Raw genomic sequence first — 19,609 nt, 5'->3', positions numbered from 1 at the left:
TCGTCGTTTATATCTTTTTTCTTCAGACTAAAAGAGGTCCTTCGAAGATTTCCATTGGGAAGGTACATCCCGCACCACCGTCCGCCTTCACATGTGGCGTTACACGTATTCTGATGGCGTGTAGAGCAACGCAAACATTTTCCTCTGCCCATGATCGGGTACGGGAAAAATGTCAGCACACAAGTTGTCGCAGTAAGAATTCACAACGACGTACATGTGAGCGAAATATCAGCCCTATAGTCGGTGTGGACGCCTGTAATCCCTGCGATAACACCACCCACGAGACCATACGTCAGCGTATCCTTGATACCTTCCCAAGGAAGCGACTGTGCGACTGTCCAAACGTTTTTACCTGATTGTAATGATCGCAGAAACGTAGCGAACAGTATCAAAATAGAAAGAAGGTTAGTAAGATGTCAAAAAAAAAAATAGAGAAATAAAAAAAGCCAGACTGCTAACATCACTGATATCGCGAGATGATATTACGTTTCAAGAATGAGATTGTTCCTTCTTGCGTAAGAATAGTGGAACCAGTCGCCGTCTAACTGCCTTTTAATCGCCGTGTTGCTTGGCTCTAGGAATGAATCGGAGCAGGTATTTATCCTTTGCAGGCAGGCGGTCCAGTCTGTCCCCAGGATCGATGGTCACGCCTTCCTCGGGCAGCACGCGGAAGTTTTGTAGAATGCAGACGATGTAAAGAAACATCAACATGATAGCCTGCGTTTCCGCGGGGCACTTGCGAGGCCCTGCCAGAGAGTAGTGAACAAAAAGGCAGGTACAAAATTAGCGTCCATTCAATCTGGAAAGCGACACATCCCACACATAGTTAGAAAATGTAGTATTTGATTTTATAACCATACGGTAATGGTAGTGACCATGGCTTTGTGATTACGGAATTAAACGTGGAAGGACTAGAGGTATATCCTAGCAGACAAACAAGGGCTGTTGAACAGCCCTTTGAACAGCCCGTTAAACAATTCTTAAAAGTACCGTAGTTTCGGGCGTATAACCCCCCCCCAAAAATGCGAAAATTTCAGTGGAAAAGTAGGGTGCAGATAATATGCGGTGTTTTTCCTTTGGTGCCGCTTCACGGCAATGCACGTTGTGCCGTGAAGCTCCTACGCAGTGACGCTGACTAAGCTTTCCATGGCAGCTATTGCGCAATACATATAAGGACAAGGAAGGAAAAACAAGGACGAGCTCACTATAACTGAATTTTATTGGTGAATTGTGACTTTCGTCTTGCAGTCATTGTATTCCACTTGCTCAATATACGCCTTTTCTGTCTACGTAGAATGTAATGTGTTACTTGAGCAGTAGCTTTTGTGCAGCCTTTCCTGCAAGAAATGTGCAGGCAATACGCGAGGATTTTTTTTAAATGCAGAGCATTTCAGTAACTCACGATGTCACCCGCGTTGACGTCCGTAGTCGTAGTCCGCAACCCTCCCCCTACACTATATAAAAAAAATACTATCCGGCGCCTGGTTTCGATCCCTCGACCCTGCGGGCGGAACGCAATGTACATGGTGCTCTACCCACTGCGCCACAAAGCCGACACAGAATGGGAGGCTACGAACGCGCATTATATCCTTGACAACGTCAAGAAGCTGCTGATACAACGCATTCACTACCACCAACTCCCCAAACACTAAACGTTAACGCAATACACCCACCCCCTATGCGACGCATTTACTCGAGTCCCCCTCGCGGGGAGATGGGCCCAATTTTTTTTCTTTTCCTGCGGGCTGAAAGTGGGGGTGCGCATTATATGTAGGTGCGGGTTGTACGCGCGATAATACGATACTAAAAAATCGCCTTAATGATATTGTAGTAGCCTTGGCAGCCAATTGTCATATAATTGTTTTGGGGAAATTTTCGCTGAAACAAGACTTGCAGTCGTTTGCTGCTGAGCATTCACAATAAAGTTGGCTGACCGAAAGGGCGAGAGTGGCAGCAAGATCCAAGGGACTCCCGGAATAGGGTGGCCAACCACCAGCTTTAAATTAAAAAAAAATGTTTTTTTCATTATCATCCACTGAAACACATGCCCACTGATCTGATGAAGCCCTACGTGTGCTAGGGGTCGGAAACCTGCGGCCCGCGGGGCAGTATTATACAGCCCCCGGAACGGCGTCAGAACATTGTCCCCCTACCCCTGTCACTTCCAATCTGAAAGCCTACATGGCAGTTTTGACCTTAAATGGGGTTAGATAGGAACAAAGAAAGATCGCTTATTTAAATAAGCATGAAAATAAACCTGATTTATATAAGAGTTCTGTACATTATAGTCACTTCGCCGAATTTTTTTTCTGCCTGAAAGCCCCCTCTTCCTCTCTTCCCCCTGATTTGGTGTCCGACCTGCACGGTGTCGGCTTCACGCAACTCGGCTCTCTGCCTCAAGTAGAGGAATGGGAGATGTTGCTGTCCAGCCTCTCTCTGTCTACTCAGCTTCAGCTGGTGGACAGAGCCCAGGCGGCGCGGACTGCGTATGGGCTCCAGTGAAGAAGGAACCACTCCCCTGGGCCGCCCTCCGGGCCGTTCAGAAATCTTAATAAATGTATTTCCTCCTCCTCCTCCTCCTCCTCCTCCTCCTCCTCCTCCTACTCCTCCTCCTCCTCCTCTGTCGCCTCAGAAGGTTGCCAACCCTTGCTCTACGTAATAGAATAATGTATTGTTTTCTGCCAGTGAACAAACGAATCTTAGCGTAGGAAATAGACAAGCGGAGTGACGAGCCTAGCCTATGCTGGCATTCTGCACTTGAAAAACCCGATCCCCTTTTTCCCGTTCTCATGTGTGTGCCAGACTCAATTTGGTGCGCCATCAAAGGAAAATCGGAAGCGCCTGAGTTACCGAGGGAAAAGGAAATTATGTGTTCAGGCCTGTCCACCGTCGCTGAGCCGTCTTCGTGTAGAAAACGAGTCGGGTCAAATTCCTCCGGATTAGGCCAGCGGTTGGGGTCGTTGTGAACCGCCCACAAGTTCGCCATGACTGTGACGCCGGCAGGAAAAAAGATCCCGTCGCTCACAAAATCCGCGCCAGCCCTGGACAGAAGAAAAAAAAAAAATGACACGCGCTGATGTCTGGTAGAATCACTGTCCGGCGAAGCTGACCACAGTTTGGCAAAACCATGCGCATCTCGTTAACGCCGATACTGCCCTCCTATTGAGTAGAGGAGTGAGAACGCTCTAAGAGGGACATTAACGCATCTCCCGCTCCTGTGAGGAAGGACGGTGGATTGAGGAAGTCGGCACTTGCAAATCACAAAAGGCGGTAACGGTAATCTCGCTTTCACCAAATCAGATTCCTCCTCTTTCCAACAGAGATAATTCCGTTTTGCTTATCACTTCTTGAGCACGATTGACGCATTTATGAAAACAGCAATAAACGGCCCATTGGGCAGGACAGCCGCAGTGCGGCGTCGGCGTCTGTAGCAATGAAACTGCACCCAGAATGGCTGATGGTGCGAAGAGAACAAAGGTTAAGTGAAAAGAAAATTATGACACTCCGGTCAGGGACTACATGGACAGGTCTTCGTTTTGCACTAGACCTAAATATGCTGTTGCTGTGGTTGGTGACAATGTTGGTTGTGGTGGCGATATTTGATAAGACGCCGACAAGCGGCCACACAACGCGACGTAGTGCGAGGTTGATGTTGCTTGGCGCGTATATTAGGCTCAACGTTAAGCAGTGGCGTCGGAACTATTTTTCCCACGTGGGAGCAAGAATATGTTACTACACCCAAAATCACAATAATAATAATAATAATCCTCAATATTAGGTTATTGCTATTTAAATATTATTGTGACCATTTATTTTATTCAAGTACTTCTGCAAGGTCTGTAAAGTGGCGCCGCAATGACAAGTATACGTAAGTAATCAAATCAACCCCCAAAATAAAACCAAATCAAGCTCAATCCAATATACAATCAACTTCGCAGGTGCTGGGGAGTATAGTAAAAAAAATTAGTAGTGGCTTAGCTCTGCTATGCCAGGATATACGTAGCGTGAGCTAAGGTTCAGCGATCCAGTCAAATCCAGTCCAGTCCAGTCCAGTCCAGTTTAGTCCAATTCAGTCTAATCCAGTCCAGTCCAGTCCAGTCCAGTCCTGTCCAGTCACCGCTCCTCGCGTATGCTCAGCCCGACTCTTCACGAGCCACACGAAACGGCTATCAAGCGGCTCCGCTGCAGCGTCAGACTTGGCTACTGCGCAATTGAGGCGCACACCTAGGCACGCGCCGACGCCAGTGCGTCTGCCGTGGCTATGACGCAACACAATCCAACGCAATCCACTTTAATTCAATCCAATCCAAATCTAATCCAATCCAAGCCAATACAATACAATCCAATCCAATGTCCCTCGCGCTTGCGCAGAACGGCTCTTCACGGCACACGCGAAACTGCTCAACCTCGGCCAGTGTACCTTACGCTACAAAATATCAGAGCCTTTTTCTTAATTAAGACACAGATGGTTAAAACGCAAAGCTTGCTCCCATGCTACCTGAGTTAAAGTGAATTCCAATATACAGACTCCTTCGACCATGTCGGAATGGCGCTATGGGATAGACCTCATAGCGCGAGGGAGCGTGGATCGATTCTTTTTTTTTATTTATTTATTTGCGATGATATGCCCGTTTGCATAAAAATAACCTATTTATAGGTACGGACGCACCCATCTCTCGGAGGAATTGGCAAGAAGGGAGCAGTGTTGGGGTCCCCAGAGCCACCGCTGGAGCTCAGGGGTCTTCCATGATGGAGGCCTGTGCCTCTAAGGTGTCGACTTCCGAACAAGGGAAGCGTTTTAAGTGCAGAGCACTTTAGGGCCGCGCCTGGTCGTCGTAGCCCGCTCGCTGGACCCAAGTAGAGCGGGCGTTCCGTCGTAGCCAAGCGGTGTATATAGTCACAAGCGTTCGAAACTCGTGAACAGCTGGCGCTTGCCATACATCTCCCCGGTGTTTACCGCAAAGAAAACTGCAGGTACATTTGAGGCAAAATATACGCAGTTAACCGGCAGCGCCCGCGTTCATTTAGTTAGGAACGCTCGTTGGATTGGTTTTTACGATTAAGCAAAAAAAATGTGGCAGTGCAACGCCGGCACGTGCGAGAGGAAAAACAAGCACAACAAAAACTCCCACCTCCCCTCGCGGGAACCCCTGTGTAGATGCGACGCATAGGCGGAGCGGCGAAGGGAACGCGTTTTATAGCGCACATAACGTTGAGGGGACTGCGTAAGCTGGTCCCAGTCGATGACGACGTTGGCGTACTTGTAAAGCGGCGTGGACTCTAGGTGTTTGAGCCAAGCGTGGATGTTGCTTCGCCGGAGAACGGCACACCGGTTATATGCGCAGCGCGCCCGAAGGAGAGGAAACCTCGGAAGAGAGAGTACTGCACATGCGCCGGCTCCAGCGCGTCTGCCGCGGCTATGACGCAACACAATCCAACACAATCCACTTTAATCCAATCCAATCCAAATCCAATCCAACCGAATCCAAGCCAAGCCAAGCCAAGCCAAGCCAATCCAATCAAATCAAATCAAATCCAATCCAATGCCCCTCGCGAGAGAGTGTTCGTTATCGGAGAGGAGAGGGGGTGAGCGGCGGAGAGCGGCGGAGAGCGCAGCTCGCGCGGCGAGGAGAATGGCAGAGGGGTGGACAACGCCGACAACAACGACGACGACGCCGGAGGGACAAGGCGAGTGAATCAGGGGCGGTATTCTCGTAACTGTCCCTTTTGAAAACGTCCCTTTTGCGTCCCTTTCATCGTGACGTACTTCCGGTTAAGCAGTGGACGTGGGCAGCATGAAGAAAAGTTGGCAGTAGGTTTGCCGCGCTCGGGTTACGTCACTTCCGGTTGTTTGCTTTTAGCCAATCGGGGCTCGCCAAAAGGGACATTTTTGAAAGGGACGCAAAAGGGACAAAACTCGAGAATACCGCCCCAGATGCTCTGCATCTAAAAAGAACAGAACTCCCGCTCGTGCAGCCACTGTAGTTTCAGGCAGGGGGCGTGCGAGCACTGCGAAGGCGGTAAATTTGAATGCATTGCGTGGTAGCAGTGAGCGGATAACGGCGCTACAGCCCATTGTGGCGAATCACTGCTCAGCACTTCCGACAGCTTTCACATCGAGTGGAGCGGCTTTAATTTTTTTCTTGAGGCCCTTGATGTGCCTTCGCTTATCATCATCATCATCGATTTGTAAAACCCATTGTGTAATCTGCACGACGAACGATGCAATCAGTGAGTCATATAGCAAGCTTCGCTGTAGAAGGCCAATTACTGGCTTCACGCTGACTGTGCCCTCTACACGAGGCAACGGTAGCACGCACGGATCTATGCCCTTTTATTTATCAATACAAAAAAGCAGTGTACGTACATATAAATGTCTGAAAAATAAAATAAACATTAGCACATGCCATACACGCGTCCTGCACGTATTACCATAAATGCACGTTTATGCTACCAAATGAAGGCTCACACGATGAATATTGACAAAGCAAAAGAGTTGAATACACAGAACAGTCGAAGTTACATGGGTTAAAGTGTACTTGTGAGGTCAGTGTAATGAATTTGTAATGGTTCGGTATAATATTTGGATTGTTCCAGCTTGAACCACGCTCGTTATATTATTAGGGTTCACGTATGCACAACGGATCATTTGTTTCTGTACCATATATTTCTGATTGTCTGCTGTGCCAGTAAATTAAGAAAATTCCAGTGGTATGATACGGACGCATTGATATTTCGTAATATATATAGCCGCACTGCTAATATCTCTGCTAACAACTTGTTACAGCGTGAGTGAATATGCGATTGGTGCAAGCCGCTTAGAAAACCAGAGTTCCCCAAGAAAACTAAGCTGGTTAGCGTAAAAAAAAATATTGGTCATACTGCCCAGTGAAGCAGGCTAGTATCATGATAGCATGAGCCTGATACAAAGGGCAAAGCCAGTATACCATCCATCATTCATTGATACCGCAGGCATCATATATTTGAGACGGAAAATGAGCTTGCGAAATGCTTCCTACGAAGGCTTTTTAACTGCATATCTGCTTAATAAGGGGAACATAAAAATCACTATTTGGTTAGAATTGGTGGCAGTCAAAACTGCGAAAAAGGTTCAATTGGTGACCAGCGCCAACGGGATTTCAACTAAATGTCGTCTGATTCTAAATCATTTTGCCTGCTGAAAATAAGTCTAACTTTCCCGGTGCTGCCTGGAGCTCAGCAGAAGCCTACAGGTGCCGCTTGATTGGGGGATCCATGCTAACCCATCTATAAAGGAGGGGGAGCTATCGCTCTCCCTGAACCCCCTTTCCGACGCCTCTGACGTTAAGGAAAACACAAGTTGAGGCGGCATATAGGCTCGACAGCAACATTCCCACTCATGTGGATCGGCAAGGCAGCTGGCGCGCCAGAAGCCCGTTTCACCGCGAAGTCAATATGCTCACCCAAAATACCTACATACGCACTCAAGGGCATTGCCCCATGACACCGCAGTCATCGGAAGCTAGCAGTAGATTCCCAAATTCTAATTCGGCTGCGACGTCAACATCACCAACCCAAGTTCTCACATAACCGATTGACCAGTGACAATGACAGCTACCGGGAATTCACCAATTACACTCGACTGCGAAGCCAACACGCTCACTCGGAAGAGCAGTGTGCGGCTTTCAATTGCCCATTAAGTGCATGGCGTCACATTCCCAAGGCTGCTGCTGCCTAGTGGCTGGTTTTACCAGCCCGCGCGAATAGGACACTCACTCTATTCACTGGAAACACCATTTACAATTGTGTGAAACTAAAGTCACAAAAAAACGTAGTAAGTATTCTGACGTTCCTTTCTTTGCACCTGCCAAAGGTTTACCGTCAATAATATCGGCGATGATGTGCTCGAGGTTATGTCTTCAAGACCACCATATATATCAAACAAGGTTTAATTTTTGCGAATAGACTCAATTTTGTCGGTTTTAGGTTTACGCGTCTTGGCGAGACCTCTTCGCTTATACCTTCGAGGGGCGGTGAACGGAGTGATGGCCTTCCACCTTAACATCTCCCAGATGACGGCCATAGTGAGGGGCATTTTGCGGCGCTCTTCCCACTCGGGGAGCCTGTCGGGGCCGACAACGTTGTCGATCTCGTCCTGCACCTCAGCTTGCAGCGTGTCAGCCAGGCGCGCGAAGTTGAGCATGTGCCAGTGCAAGTAACTGGGCACAGCAGCCGACGCTGCCTGGAAGAACCCGATGGCTGTGCTCGTCAAATTAGGAACTGTGGCAGAGAAGCAGTACCGGAGGGACAAGTGTTGGGCAGGCTTGTTCAAGTAATGTTGTTGGCACCGACGTATCCACAAACAGCATTGCAAGTTTTGTTCTTGTTATACAGTGAAATCTCGTTAATGCGAACTTCAATAATTAGAATTTGTGGATAATCCGAAGTGTACGATTTGGTCCGGCCAAGTGTCCATAGAAGTCTGTCTATAAATTTAGCCAGCTAATTCGAACCCGAGGAGGTTAAGCCACGGATAATTCGAACTACGCCCTACCACACCGAGGCATTGGCGCTGGCACACGGCCAGAGAAACACACCGCGGTCTACACACCAGGCTTCGTAGAATAAAGACGACAAAATGCGGTAAATCCAGTGTCCCGCATGGCGGAGGTTTTCAATGACGTGTTCTTCCCGAACTACGTCGTGAAGGCGCGAGTACAGGGATATGTGTTGTGCGCTGACACATGAGGGCATCATATAGGCCAGGTCAAAATGACGACGACGATGACGACGACGACGACGACGATGATGATCATGATTATGATGTCCTGAATGTTTTGGGACGTACTCACAAGGGGTGATTGCCTAGGCTAAATCACTTGATGTAAATCGCTAGGACTTTAAAATACTAATTTATTGTCAGAAAGAAAGAGGCCGTGAAATTGAAGTTCGCTATGATTAAAACCGCAGTTACCCATTAATTACTTATCCTTCAGCAGTTAAAGTGAACTCGGTGCAGTTAAAGGGCCTCGGTGGGGCGGGCTTCGCGCCGTTGCAAGGACGCGGTTGCCAGCGGACTACGATGGAGGCGAAAAAAGTGAGACACTTCCTCCACCCTTCTTCCAATGCGCCGCTGGCCAGCGCGGCCTCTCCTAAGCTTTCTATCCTCCATGGTGCCGGATGCCAGAGGCGCCAGGCCTGTATGAGGCATCCTTCTTTAGTCGATTGTGAGGGATGGAAGCAATATCCCACGATGCCTTGTGTTCCCCCTCGTGGCCGCGTGTACCGTTATAACCAGGGCCCAATTAATTGCAACTGTGCAGCCCATCTCTCGAAGATCGCGTGCAATTGCACGAATACTTACGACCATTCGGCTACGCATGTTACCAAAGTTTTTCTACGCCCATTAATAATTATAATAATATTAATATTGGTAATACTAGTAGTAGTAATAGTAGTAATAATAATAAGGCATTACACTCCGTGAAGGTCTCGGTCACGCGACGATGAGCTGACAAAACATTTGAGTAAGGGTACTAACGTGTTGTCTTGTCAGCGTCTTTGGAACCATAGCTTCCCGGAGCCGTGTACATTTAAGTTCCGTTCAAAGAAAACAGGTTAATGAAGTTACAATGGGTCAATTTCTCACCGTTGTAATGCGATGCTGAGTTATTTTTATCTTCCAACATCGCTTTAATATAGGCGTCAATTAGCGTTTCATCGGGTTCGTCGCACAAGCGTGACATGCGACCGCATATCCTGCTCCTGTGAAGACAAAATAAGAATATGTTGCGTTAGTTATAGACACAAGATACCACCACGCTTTTATAACATTGACACCTAATTACACTTTCATCCGTTTCCCAACGTTCATCAATTTCCCAGCGCCAACAATATCAAGTCGTCCTGTGTCTTTCTTTAACTATGCTTAGCACGTCATTGCGAGGCTGAAATTTATTGAGTTCAAAAATTGGCACGTTTGCGTCGTTCCATCAGTTCGGCCAAATTGGTTGCAATGTTATCGCCAGCGCACGAATTTTTTTAACGCTTGAATAATATCCTTTGTAACATCATTGATTGCAGAAATACCGGGGCACGTTATACTGTACGCGGAAAAAGCGAATCCATCGCGAAGTTTACGGTGTGCGCACAGCGGAACCATTGTTTCGGTGGACGGGTGCTTGCCTGGGGAGACGTATTACATAGTAGGCTATTTTAATACTGAAGACCTTTAATCGCATAAAAAGGCTGATGGACAATATTATAGATTTTATACTGCATACGTTTCAAAGCGGTGTTGTTCGGCACAGGTGTCGAAATATCATTAATTTTGCCTCTTGTACTACGTTTACGTCCCAGGACAAGTGGTTCGTCCCGTTTCTTCCGTTTACTCTGTGTTTGTTTGCTACTTGACTGAGCCATCTTCGCAGCGATGCAGAACCAACTACGCCTTCTGAAATCTCCTCTGACGCGCGTGCACTTTGAGCTCGCAAGAGCACAGCTGCAAGTAACAGAAGTAAAAAAAAAACGCACCTCGTAAACTGGCCGAGCTCTCTGAAACACTTCTCCAGGTTTTCTCTCCCGGAAAACGCAATTCTGTTCAGGCGGGGATTCTTGAACTGACCGAGGGCCGTAAATCGTCCCGCTGTGGCCACTGCTCTCGATGTTTTTCTGAGCGTGTCGTCCAGCCATTTCCGCGTAGGGTGGTCGAAGGAGTATCGCTCACCGAAGATGAGCTGTATTGCATTATTGGAAATACTCGGAAAGATCAGTTCTTCAATGGCAATCAGTCTTCCTTTTGCATCCGAAATCGCCTTGATAAGGTGCTTACACTCGCCCTGAGTAAAGGAAAGAATAAGGTGGATGTTCATGTAAAATCGAGACGCGTTGAAACTACACCATTTCGGATGTGCTAACACTAGGCCTAATGTTCGGCCATGGCATGGCTCTACCATCCCGTCACGGATAAGCAACCCTTGACATGAATTGGACCTCTAGCCTTTCACTGCCCATTTTCTAGTTCCAGATTCAATCACGCTAAAACGCAAAAAAAACTTACAAAACGAAAGCATGACACAGACAATTCAATGTCAATCTTACACAATGTATGACAATTTTCTTATACGAGGTTTAAGGAGAAGAAGAAAAAATTACCAGTGGCTTAGTAAATTTATCAAGCGGCTCCGGCGCAGCGTCGCCAATCGCCCCAGAGCTAAGCTGGTTCCGCAGGCGCACGCCGGTGTTGCTGCGACGCACGAGTCATCGGTTCCACGCCCGGCCACCTCTCGCGTGATCATCAAGTGTGCCAGGCCGCCACGTGTGGAACGGAGGTCAGCGAAGAAGCTGGGCGCAGAGACGCCGGGCAGCGAGCAACGTTCTGTGCGCCGTGTGACGTCACTGCTCCTCGCGCATGCACAGCACGGCTCTCCAGGAGCCACACAAAACTGCTCAACCTCGGCCAGCGTAGCTCACGCTACAAAAACGTTTGTTGTTATTGAAGGAATGAGCAGGGGAAGGAGAGTGGGAGGTGGTTTCAGTTTAGGGCGCCTTCAGGCCCATAGCATTCCCCGCACGAGATATCAGGTGCTTCTGATGCTCTAGCTGGGAGCTGGTCTGCTCCCACAGAAGCCACACTTTTAATAGAGGCTAAATGCCAAAATAGGTAAGTATTCACGGGCGTGGCGCGCATGCCAGAGCACGGGAATGGCGGCGCGCCATTCCCGTGCTCTGGCCTCATTCCGGTGAGCACGGGAATGCGGCCGTCCCCGCGAGCTGCTCAAAAGCATTACCTCGACGTCAACTGCTGTTTCGGGTAGCGCCCTACAGCCTACCTGTCCCAAGACACGAGGAAAGTTATTGCCTGCTTCCGGCAGCTGATTTCCAGCTGCCGTTTTTTGGTATCGGCCCCAGATTGCTCAGCTTTCTACTAACGCTTCTACTTCGGCCGTTCGGCCACTCGCCGATAGATGCCGCTAGTCTTCCAGCCAACAATGCGCTCACCGCTACGCCGCTACGGTATACAGCCGTATCTCATCGGCATTCGCGTGAACCTTGCTTTCACGCGAGGTTTTGGCTTTTGTACTGAACGACTCTGCCGTGGGCAAGGTGCGGGCGCACCTCTGTCTATAGGCGCCTGACAGCGCCCAGAGGGCGACACGGAGCCCGCGACACCCAGCGCCCCCTTCGGCAGATATGCGCAACACAGGGTCGGTCCCCGCAAGCCGGTACGCTGCTGGCTCGGGGGCGCTCTTCTTTTTGCAGCGCGGATGAAGCATATTAGACGCCCCTTTTGGGCTTAAAACGAAGCAAGAGATTTTAAAGTAATCGTGCCACATAGTGCATGTGAATGAAGAAGGATTTATTCGGTTGAACTCGCGTATAGGAAGGCATATAGAGGCCGCATAGGAGTGATGCCCAGAAGAGAAACGCTTGTACAGCCTGCCTGCGGGGCAAACCTTTCTCAAGGCAGCATGTTTTGCTTCAAAAGAAAACGTAATTTATATTGTTCAATCCACAAAAGAGGAGGCTTTGTCTGCAAATATATCAGACGTTGCGCGATGTTTCCGCGCGGGGTATTCCATCCATGTGAGTGCACTTGCATGCGACTGCAGAACTACTAACTGGACCACATGGGAGTTACATACAGGTCTTTGATCCGAATGCGATGCTCCATACATGTAACAGCGTGAAATTCACGTCTATTGGGGTATAGTGAAAGTGCGGACGTTAATAAGTGCCCGCTTCGCCGAGAAACTTTTGGGCTTCCAGTTGTAGCCCAGTACGCTAGTTGCATACATGTAAACACGCCCCGAAAAAAGAAACTCTTCACGAGAAGGCTATCACAAGAAATTCCTTTGGGCGAAGGGGGGAAGGGGGGGGGGGGGTAAGCAGAACATCTAATAGGCGTATCGGAATAAAGTACGGAATATTCATATTCGGGTATTTTTTTTTTCTCTTCACGGCAACGGGTTCGCCAGGAGACCTTCGTTAGGAAGGAATACTAGCGCTTTTATTACCGTCTACACCTTTGCAACAAAAGTCACGGGAGAAAAATTTAGTTCCCTGAGTACACTACTCACTGGTCCAGAGTGACCGAAATCACAACGGATGGGATAAATAATGTTTGTCATCCTCCACCTGCTACTCCTCCAACGCGAAAAATTTTGTCCTGCTTACATATTGTTCCAACTTTTATTGCGGCACGTCTTAGCTCTATTTTTTTTTTGCTTTTCAGTGGCTTAGACAACAATTTCATTGTTTCTTTTGCGAGAATAGGCGGTCATTTTATGCTATCTAAAAGCTCGCGTAACATTTGGGAACGTTAACGCCCACTGGGTGATAAAACTACAATGCTATAACTGGGCTTGGGGGCCCTCTTTGTTACCAAATTTAAAGCGCACTTATGTGTATTGACCACCTGCTAACCAGCCAACTAACAAGCTGATCGTACACCACGGCAGCATGTAATCCGCCCGCTTAATGCAGGCCTTTCAAGATTCAGTAACCATGCTTGGTATCGCTAAAAAAAAAAAAACAGAGAAGAAGAATCTGTGGGAGAATGCAAAGCCTTGAACACATGCTTCCCAGTTGTGTTAGTCTACGGCTTGGCAGCGAGGCGACAGCATTTTATCAGAGCCCCGTTCTATTTAAAGACTTCCCCCGCCTATATAACATTTTGCATGACTTTGTTGCACTATGTAGCACATATATGCGCAAATAGCGTTACAACACACGTTTTTTTGCAAAGTTGCGTTCACTGGCGCTGAAGGAGGTCGGCGCGACGGGACCGACCCAGAGTTGCGCGTGTCTGTCGCGGCTGGCGCTGCGCTCGCGCGCTGCGCTGCAGCGTGGGCATTTCGTGCGTCGTTCCGCATTTCGCAACCGCGGCTCCATTTTTCAGGGGTGACGCGGAGTTCTCTGCGGCATGCATCACCACACAATGCCACTGCGATTACCGTACTTACCCGATTCTAACGCGCACCTTTTTTCCGCAAAAATAGGCCGAAAAATCGCATGCGCGTTAGAATCGGATACGAAACCGAAACTGCCTAAACAGCTAAAATTTCGTTCCACCCATCGCCATCGCCATCTTAAAGGAGCCATGAAGAGAAAACACAAGTTTGGTTCATTCAAAAGATTGTCTCGTTAGAATCATACTGACACCACTTTTAACGTAAACTTCGCTCAAATAAGCTACATAATTAGGAAAAACGGGAATGGTCATGCGACCCACCAGCTCATTTCCCGCAACAGAACCTATGATGTCACATGAGCTAAGCTCTGCGATTGGCGGAGGCTGGCAGAAGCAGACGCAAATTAGGTAGAGCTTACAAACTAGACGAACGAGCGATTTGCGCTTAAATTTAGGGCACATTCTTTACAAAGCAATAAGAATGCTGGGACAAACAGTGGAAGTTACGAAAGCACATGTAAACATAGAAGTACTGATGCGTTCTGCTGTTCGTTCTGCGCACAGCATGCTTGGTTTAGCTGCACAGCACTACGGGGCTTGGGGTTGTCTCAGACGACACTGGCCGATTGACGCAAGCAACGGTGTCTTACGTGACCCCATTTGTCGAGCGAGCACTGTTTCAGGGAACGAATATTTCCTCCCAGAACAAAAACAAGCCAGGTTTAAATGCGGGCAAAAACAAACCACACGCTTGCCACGGTATGGTGGTGCCGTCTAGGTTACGGAACGTAAAGAAACGCGGGAACAAACCAACACCGCTGTACAGAGTGGAGACAACCTTTGAACGGTCCCGTGCCGCCGCAATTGGGCCAACGGGCTCAACGCGTTATTCTTTTCGTTTCCCACGAGACCTAGCAACGTGAAACAGACAATATGATTCAAACTTCTTCAGTAAACCGCGTTGCGGCGATAATTTTAGCGCGGTTTTGACACAATGACTTGCTTCGGCGGCGAGCGAGCAACCGAAAATGGCGGCGCCAGCGTATACGTGTCTCTACCCTGTACGGCGGATGCGTGAATGAAGGTACTCTAGGCTGCAGAGCGGTCGGTTCCTGTGATGTCACTTGGGACCACGAAAACGCACGATTGAGCGGGAAAATCAAAATTTTAACCTAAATTGTTTAATTTCTCAGTGAATAAAGCACCGTTTGTATCCGGACAAGCGCTGGGGGCACTATAAAACACGAAATCTTTCGAATAAAACCAACTTGCATTTTCTCTTCATGGCTCCTTTAAGATGACGTCAAGCACCTTTTAGCAACAATTTTTTGGATCTAGGCGCCTAGGCTTTTCTTTCGGCGTTCACACAAATCGTCAAATTATTCCACTTGCGTGCTTTGCAATGGCAGCAGCGGCAACGAAGGTGCGCCGCTTTCACCGCTTACAAGCGGCTCCCACGCGTTCACAACGAGCGGTTGGCTGAAGCGTATGCCTATGGAGAAGCTCGCGGGATGGGCATGCGAGGCGTGAGCAACGATCCCATCGAACGTGGTTGAACGTTCGTTCAGAAGTGTGGCATCGTGAACGCGCTTGATGGCACCAATGACGAAATTTTGCAGTCAGCGGAAGGCGACAAGGAGCTCTCGGAGAGCGACGAGGAGTGAGATGACTGAGATTACTTAGGGGAATAAATCGCTCGTTCCTCTCGCATTTGTTTTTCTTGCTCACAAAGTTCCTCACGCGTTACAAACGGAGGTGCAAGTTTTTTCGGTTTTTTGCCTAGAAAATCGGGTGCGCGTTAGAATTGGGGGCGCGTTAGAATCGGGTAATTACGGTATTCATATCGGTTGACTGGCGCCACAGCCGAGAATCGCGTGGTAACGCCGCAGACGACGGACGCCGGGGCGTGTTTTAAAGACGATAGTCCTTCTTGGGCTACTTAAACCCAGAAATTTTGGTCTGTCTGTATGTCTGTCTGTCCGTCTGTCTGTCTGCAACTCGATTCAGCCACCCGGCCAAAGTACACTGTTTACTGCGCAATAGTCTTATATACTCACAGCCAAATGTAAACGTCTAAGCCTGGTTTATATGTTCATACTTGTCAACTTTGTTGAACAAGAACAAGACATTACGCAAATATAAGACAGGAAATTAGTACACAAGGGATATTTACAGTGTTCCTTTATTAAAAAATTCATGGATGCTTGGTTTTTCGATAAAAAATGATATTGGACATCTACTGAAGAAAACCGCCGCCTCCTGGCGGCATATGAAAAATCACGCGGCAACAGCAACGAAAGGTTCCACTAGCTAGGTTCCAAGTTCTGCTTGGAACGCCCGTGGAGCACGGCCACGCGGTTCTATAAACCTTGTAGTCGGCTGCCTCCATTCACGCGCGTCTCCGCCGTACTGCTGCGCTGGCATCGAGGAACCCGGCATGTAGCAGTAGAACGCGGTAAATTCAAATAGCCTTGCGCAAACCTTTAGTGTGTTTACCTTGGGATGAGCGCGACGGTACAGAAACATCATGAAAGGTGAGCGGGAAAGCAAGGGGCATTTCCTTGGCAAATGTCTACAAAGACTATCGTCTTTTGACGACATTTGCAACGAAAGGAGCAGATACGCGGCCATTTTTTTTTCTTTGCGACATGCGGACGCATACGCAGACACTGTGGACACGGTCATGGCGGCTTTCAGTGTTGCCAAGAGGAGAGATCACTCGTTAAACTTTTATGTGAATACCGTCTAATGAGCTACGTCTCACTAAAAAAACCTCCATAGCCTTGATGCACGGGAGACTGTCCGCTGGAGCATTACGACATAGACGGCGTTTATTACTGGCTCAACGCTAACACAGCCGAAGGATTGCACACAAAACCATACAGCACCTTATCGGCTTGCGTGTAATCCTTTGTATGTGTTAGCACATCGCCAGCGATGTTGGCACTGTAGAACCAACTGGCCCCCTTGTAAGCACTGTTCACCTCTATATAGTCGAGGTGCAGTTTCATGGCAATTAACCTCCAATTTGACTTCACATATCAAAGAAATAAAGTGACGTAATGCTTGCCAAAGCTGCAGTCTCAATGGACGGCCTCGCAAAACCAAGGTCCTTGAGGGCTCGGAGGCAGAACCTGCGGTTCGTCACCCAGGCATCGCCCTCTAATGACAAAGGGTCTGCAAACAAAATTGGTGTTGATAAGAAAACGCTCGAAAAGCTGAAAGCAGGGACTAGGATAGAAAATAGAGTCTTTCGTTTTTTACGGCACTGGAAGATAATTCTACCATAGAAATGATTGTTACGCTGGTGGTTTTTAAGGGTTTTAACATTTCTCATGTAATATCACAAGTGCTACCTGAAACACCAGCTAAAACTTCCGTTGCACGTTCAGTAGGCCTGCTAGAAGTTGTCGCTTCAGTTCAGAAATTTTTTCTATGCGACGTGGTATAAACCCTTGCTTTCCAGTTGTCAGTTACAAGTATCTTGGGCAAAATATACTCGTGTGGCGATGTGACACTGCCTTTTCAATTGTGCTGAGCTCACAAACTTTCGAATCAAGGATACCTACTGGAAATCATATATGGGGGATGGTTTTTCATGGATAAAATGAGCTACCAAATAAAGAATCATGCTGATCCTATCAAAATTAAGACTTTAAGAAGAATTAATTTGCTTCCAAAAAAGGCCAGTATATTCGTGGAACAGTGCCTTTCGCAACTTCGTATCGCTGACGAAACAACAGTGGAGGGTACATACAGCCGACGTCCAATCCTGAGAGACGCCACGCCTTAGAACGGTACGAGAGCTCATCTTTCGAGAAGAGCTTCTTTATTTCGTCGATGCGGCTTGCTATATATATTTCTGTGAGACCAGTCCTGATGCTGAAACAGAATACCCCGAATTAGCCCGACTTTTCTTAATTCTCGGATGCTCTTTGTAAAGGAGAAGTGCGCGGCGAGAGCAATGCAAGCGACGATGCGAACGAAGTTTTAGGTTCTTCAGGTAATCGTTACAAAGCTGCGTATATTTCACGGGTCAAACACGGGCGAAATAGGTGGTCATTTATCGCTGTTGGAACTACTGTCCTTCGTGTCGTGTTCCCCAACTTCTGCAAAAACAAGTTTTTTTTTTTACTTCAAGAGATTGCCCTACGGCATGAGGCGAAGTTTTTAAAGGTACTTATTTATTTTATTTTTATTTATTTATTTAGGTACCGTAAGGGCCCAAGTTGGCATCACACATGGGGGGGGGGGATGAGTTGAAAGCCGACACAACGTACAATATTGTAAAAAGAAAACAAGCGACACAACAAAAGTGACATTAAACTATCATAAAGGTACAAAAAGTATACAATTGCAAAATACAGCGTGGAACATTATATCCAGGAAACAAAAAGTGTAAAAGTGACCGAAAGTCTGGTATTTGAAAAGCCGGAACACACACTTACAGCCTAGAAAAGATGATCATGATGAAGACAAGGTACAGGGTATTTTGAATCGCTAAAAAAGCGAGGAGTGCGGTTTGAAAAGAAGAGACGGCTGTTTGGTCGACTAGTCATCTAGGTAAACAATTCCATTCATTTACTGCCAGTACACGGGGTGAATTCTGATATTTGTTTGTTCGGGCGAAAATTGGGCTAACTTGGTGAGCTTTGTCGGTGCGTGCGGACGTATAGGGTGCCGGGAGGATAAATTTGCGCGCGAATGGTTTTGGATGATGGTACAGGGTGTGAAAAAAGTTAATCTTGAAAACTCCCTGCGTTGGGTGAGAGGGGGGAGATTAAGTTCGTCTTTCAAGGCAGATACACTCTGGTATCTTGAGTACGATGACAGAACGAAGCGCGCGGCCTTGTTCTGTTCGGATTCAAGCATGTTAGTCAGACACATTTGATGTGGATTCCAGATGATTTGCGCGTATTCTAGTGAAGAGCGGATAGGACTATTATACGCGTGAAGCCGCGTCTCTGAATTAGCTAAATAAAGGCGACGATTGAGCACACCGAGCTTTTCACACGCCTTTGATGTGATTTTTTCGATATGGGGGGGCCCAGTTTAAATCGGAGGTGAATGTAACTCCAAGATATTTGAAAGATGAAACTGATTAAATTTCGGCATTATCTATGAAGTAATGATAAGTTTCTGATCTTGTCATAGAAGAAAATTGTACATGCTTAGTTTTTTCTATGTTTATTTTCATCAGTCATTTTTCGCACCATTTAGTTAGAGTAAATAAATCATGCTGGAGTCTATAGAAACGTCATCGGAAGCTACTATTTCTCTATACATTACACAGTCGTCGGCAAAGAGACGAATTGACGAGGAAATGTTACATACGAGGTCGTTTATATAAATTAGAAATAGTAATGGGCCTAGTACGGACCCTTGTGGGACTCCTGATGAGACACCCACAGTGTTAGAAACGTGGTCGCTTAATCTTACAGATTGCCAACGGTTTGTTAAAAAACTGCGAATCCAGTGGGCTGTTTTGTCATCCAGATTAAGGTTACAAATTTTAAGCATTAGACGCTTGTAAGGTTCGAGCGCGGAGGTCAATGTATCGCAGCGCCACCCTCCTTCCCCTGGCGCACATCCGACGACGAGCCGCCGCCAATTAGGCCACCTGTACGTAAGGCGGCAAGGTGCGCGTGGGAACAGGCAGAGCGGCGCAGGACAAACCTCTTTGGCGGGGTCCGAGTGCAGACGTCGCCGCACTACGTG

At 47.7% G+C, this 19,609-nt stretch overlaps 2 protein-coding genes across 2 annotated transcripts in view; both read right to left on the bottom strand.

The window, feature by feature from the left end:
• Positions 1 to 552: 552 nt before the first annotated feature.
• On the bottom strand, positions 553 to 10,812 carry LOC144140945 (cytochrome P450 1B1-like). Its single transcript, XM_077672437.1, has 5 exons — positions 10,513 to 10,812; positions 9,629 to 9,744; positions 8,001 to 8,259; positions 2,851 to 3,041; positions 553 to 746 (listed from the first exon to the last, which is right to left on the bottom strand). The coding sequence occupies exons 2-5, from the start codon at positions 9,723 to 9,725 to the stop codon at positions 553 to 555; spliced, it is 741 nt and encodes a 246-aa protein (XP_077528563.1). The 5' UTR covers positions 9,726 to 9,744; positions 10,513 to 10,812.
• Positions 10,813 to 11,517: 705 nt separating this feature from the next.
• Positions 11,518 to 19,609, bottom strand: part of LOC144140944 (uncharacterized) — a 34,544-nt gene continuing 26,452 nt past the window's right edge. Inside the window, exons 3-5 of the mRNA XM_077672436.1 lie at positions 17,649 to 17,773; positions 16,962 to 17,068; positions 11,518 to 11,592 (exon numbers count right to left, since the gene is read on the bottom strand). Coding sequence (XP_077528562.1) covers positions 11,518 to 11,592; positions 16,962 to 17,068; positions 17,649 to 17,773 — 307 coding nt within the window. The remainder of the gene's footprint in view (positions 11,593 to 16,961; positions 17,069 to 17,648; positions 17,774 to 19,609) is intronic.

The sequence above is a fragment of the Haemaphysalis longicornis genome, unplaced genomic scaffold (genome assembly GCF_048455015.1).
Source record: "Haemaphysalis longicornis isolate Haplotype H1 unplaced genomic scaffold, Haemaphysalis longicornis Haplotype H1 scaffold_569, whole genome shotgun sequence".
NCBI lineage: Eukaryota > Metazoa > Arthropoda > Arachnida > Ixodida > Ixodidae > Haemaphysalis > Haemaphysalis longicornis.
Note: the sequence above shows the minus strand (reverse complement) of the source record. Positions and strands in the feature narration are given on the sequence as shown.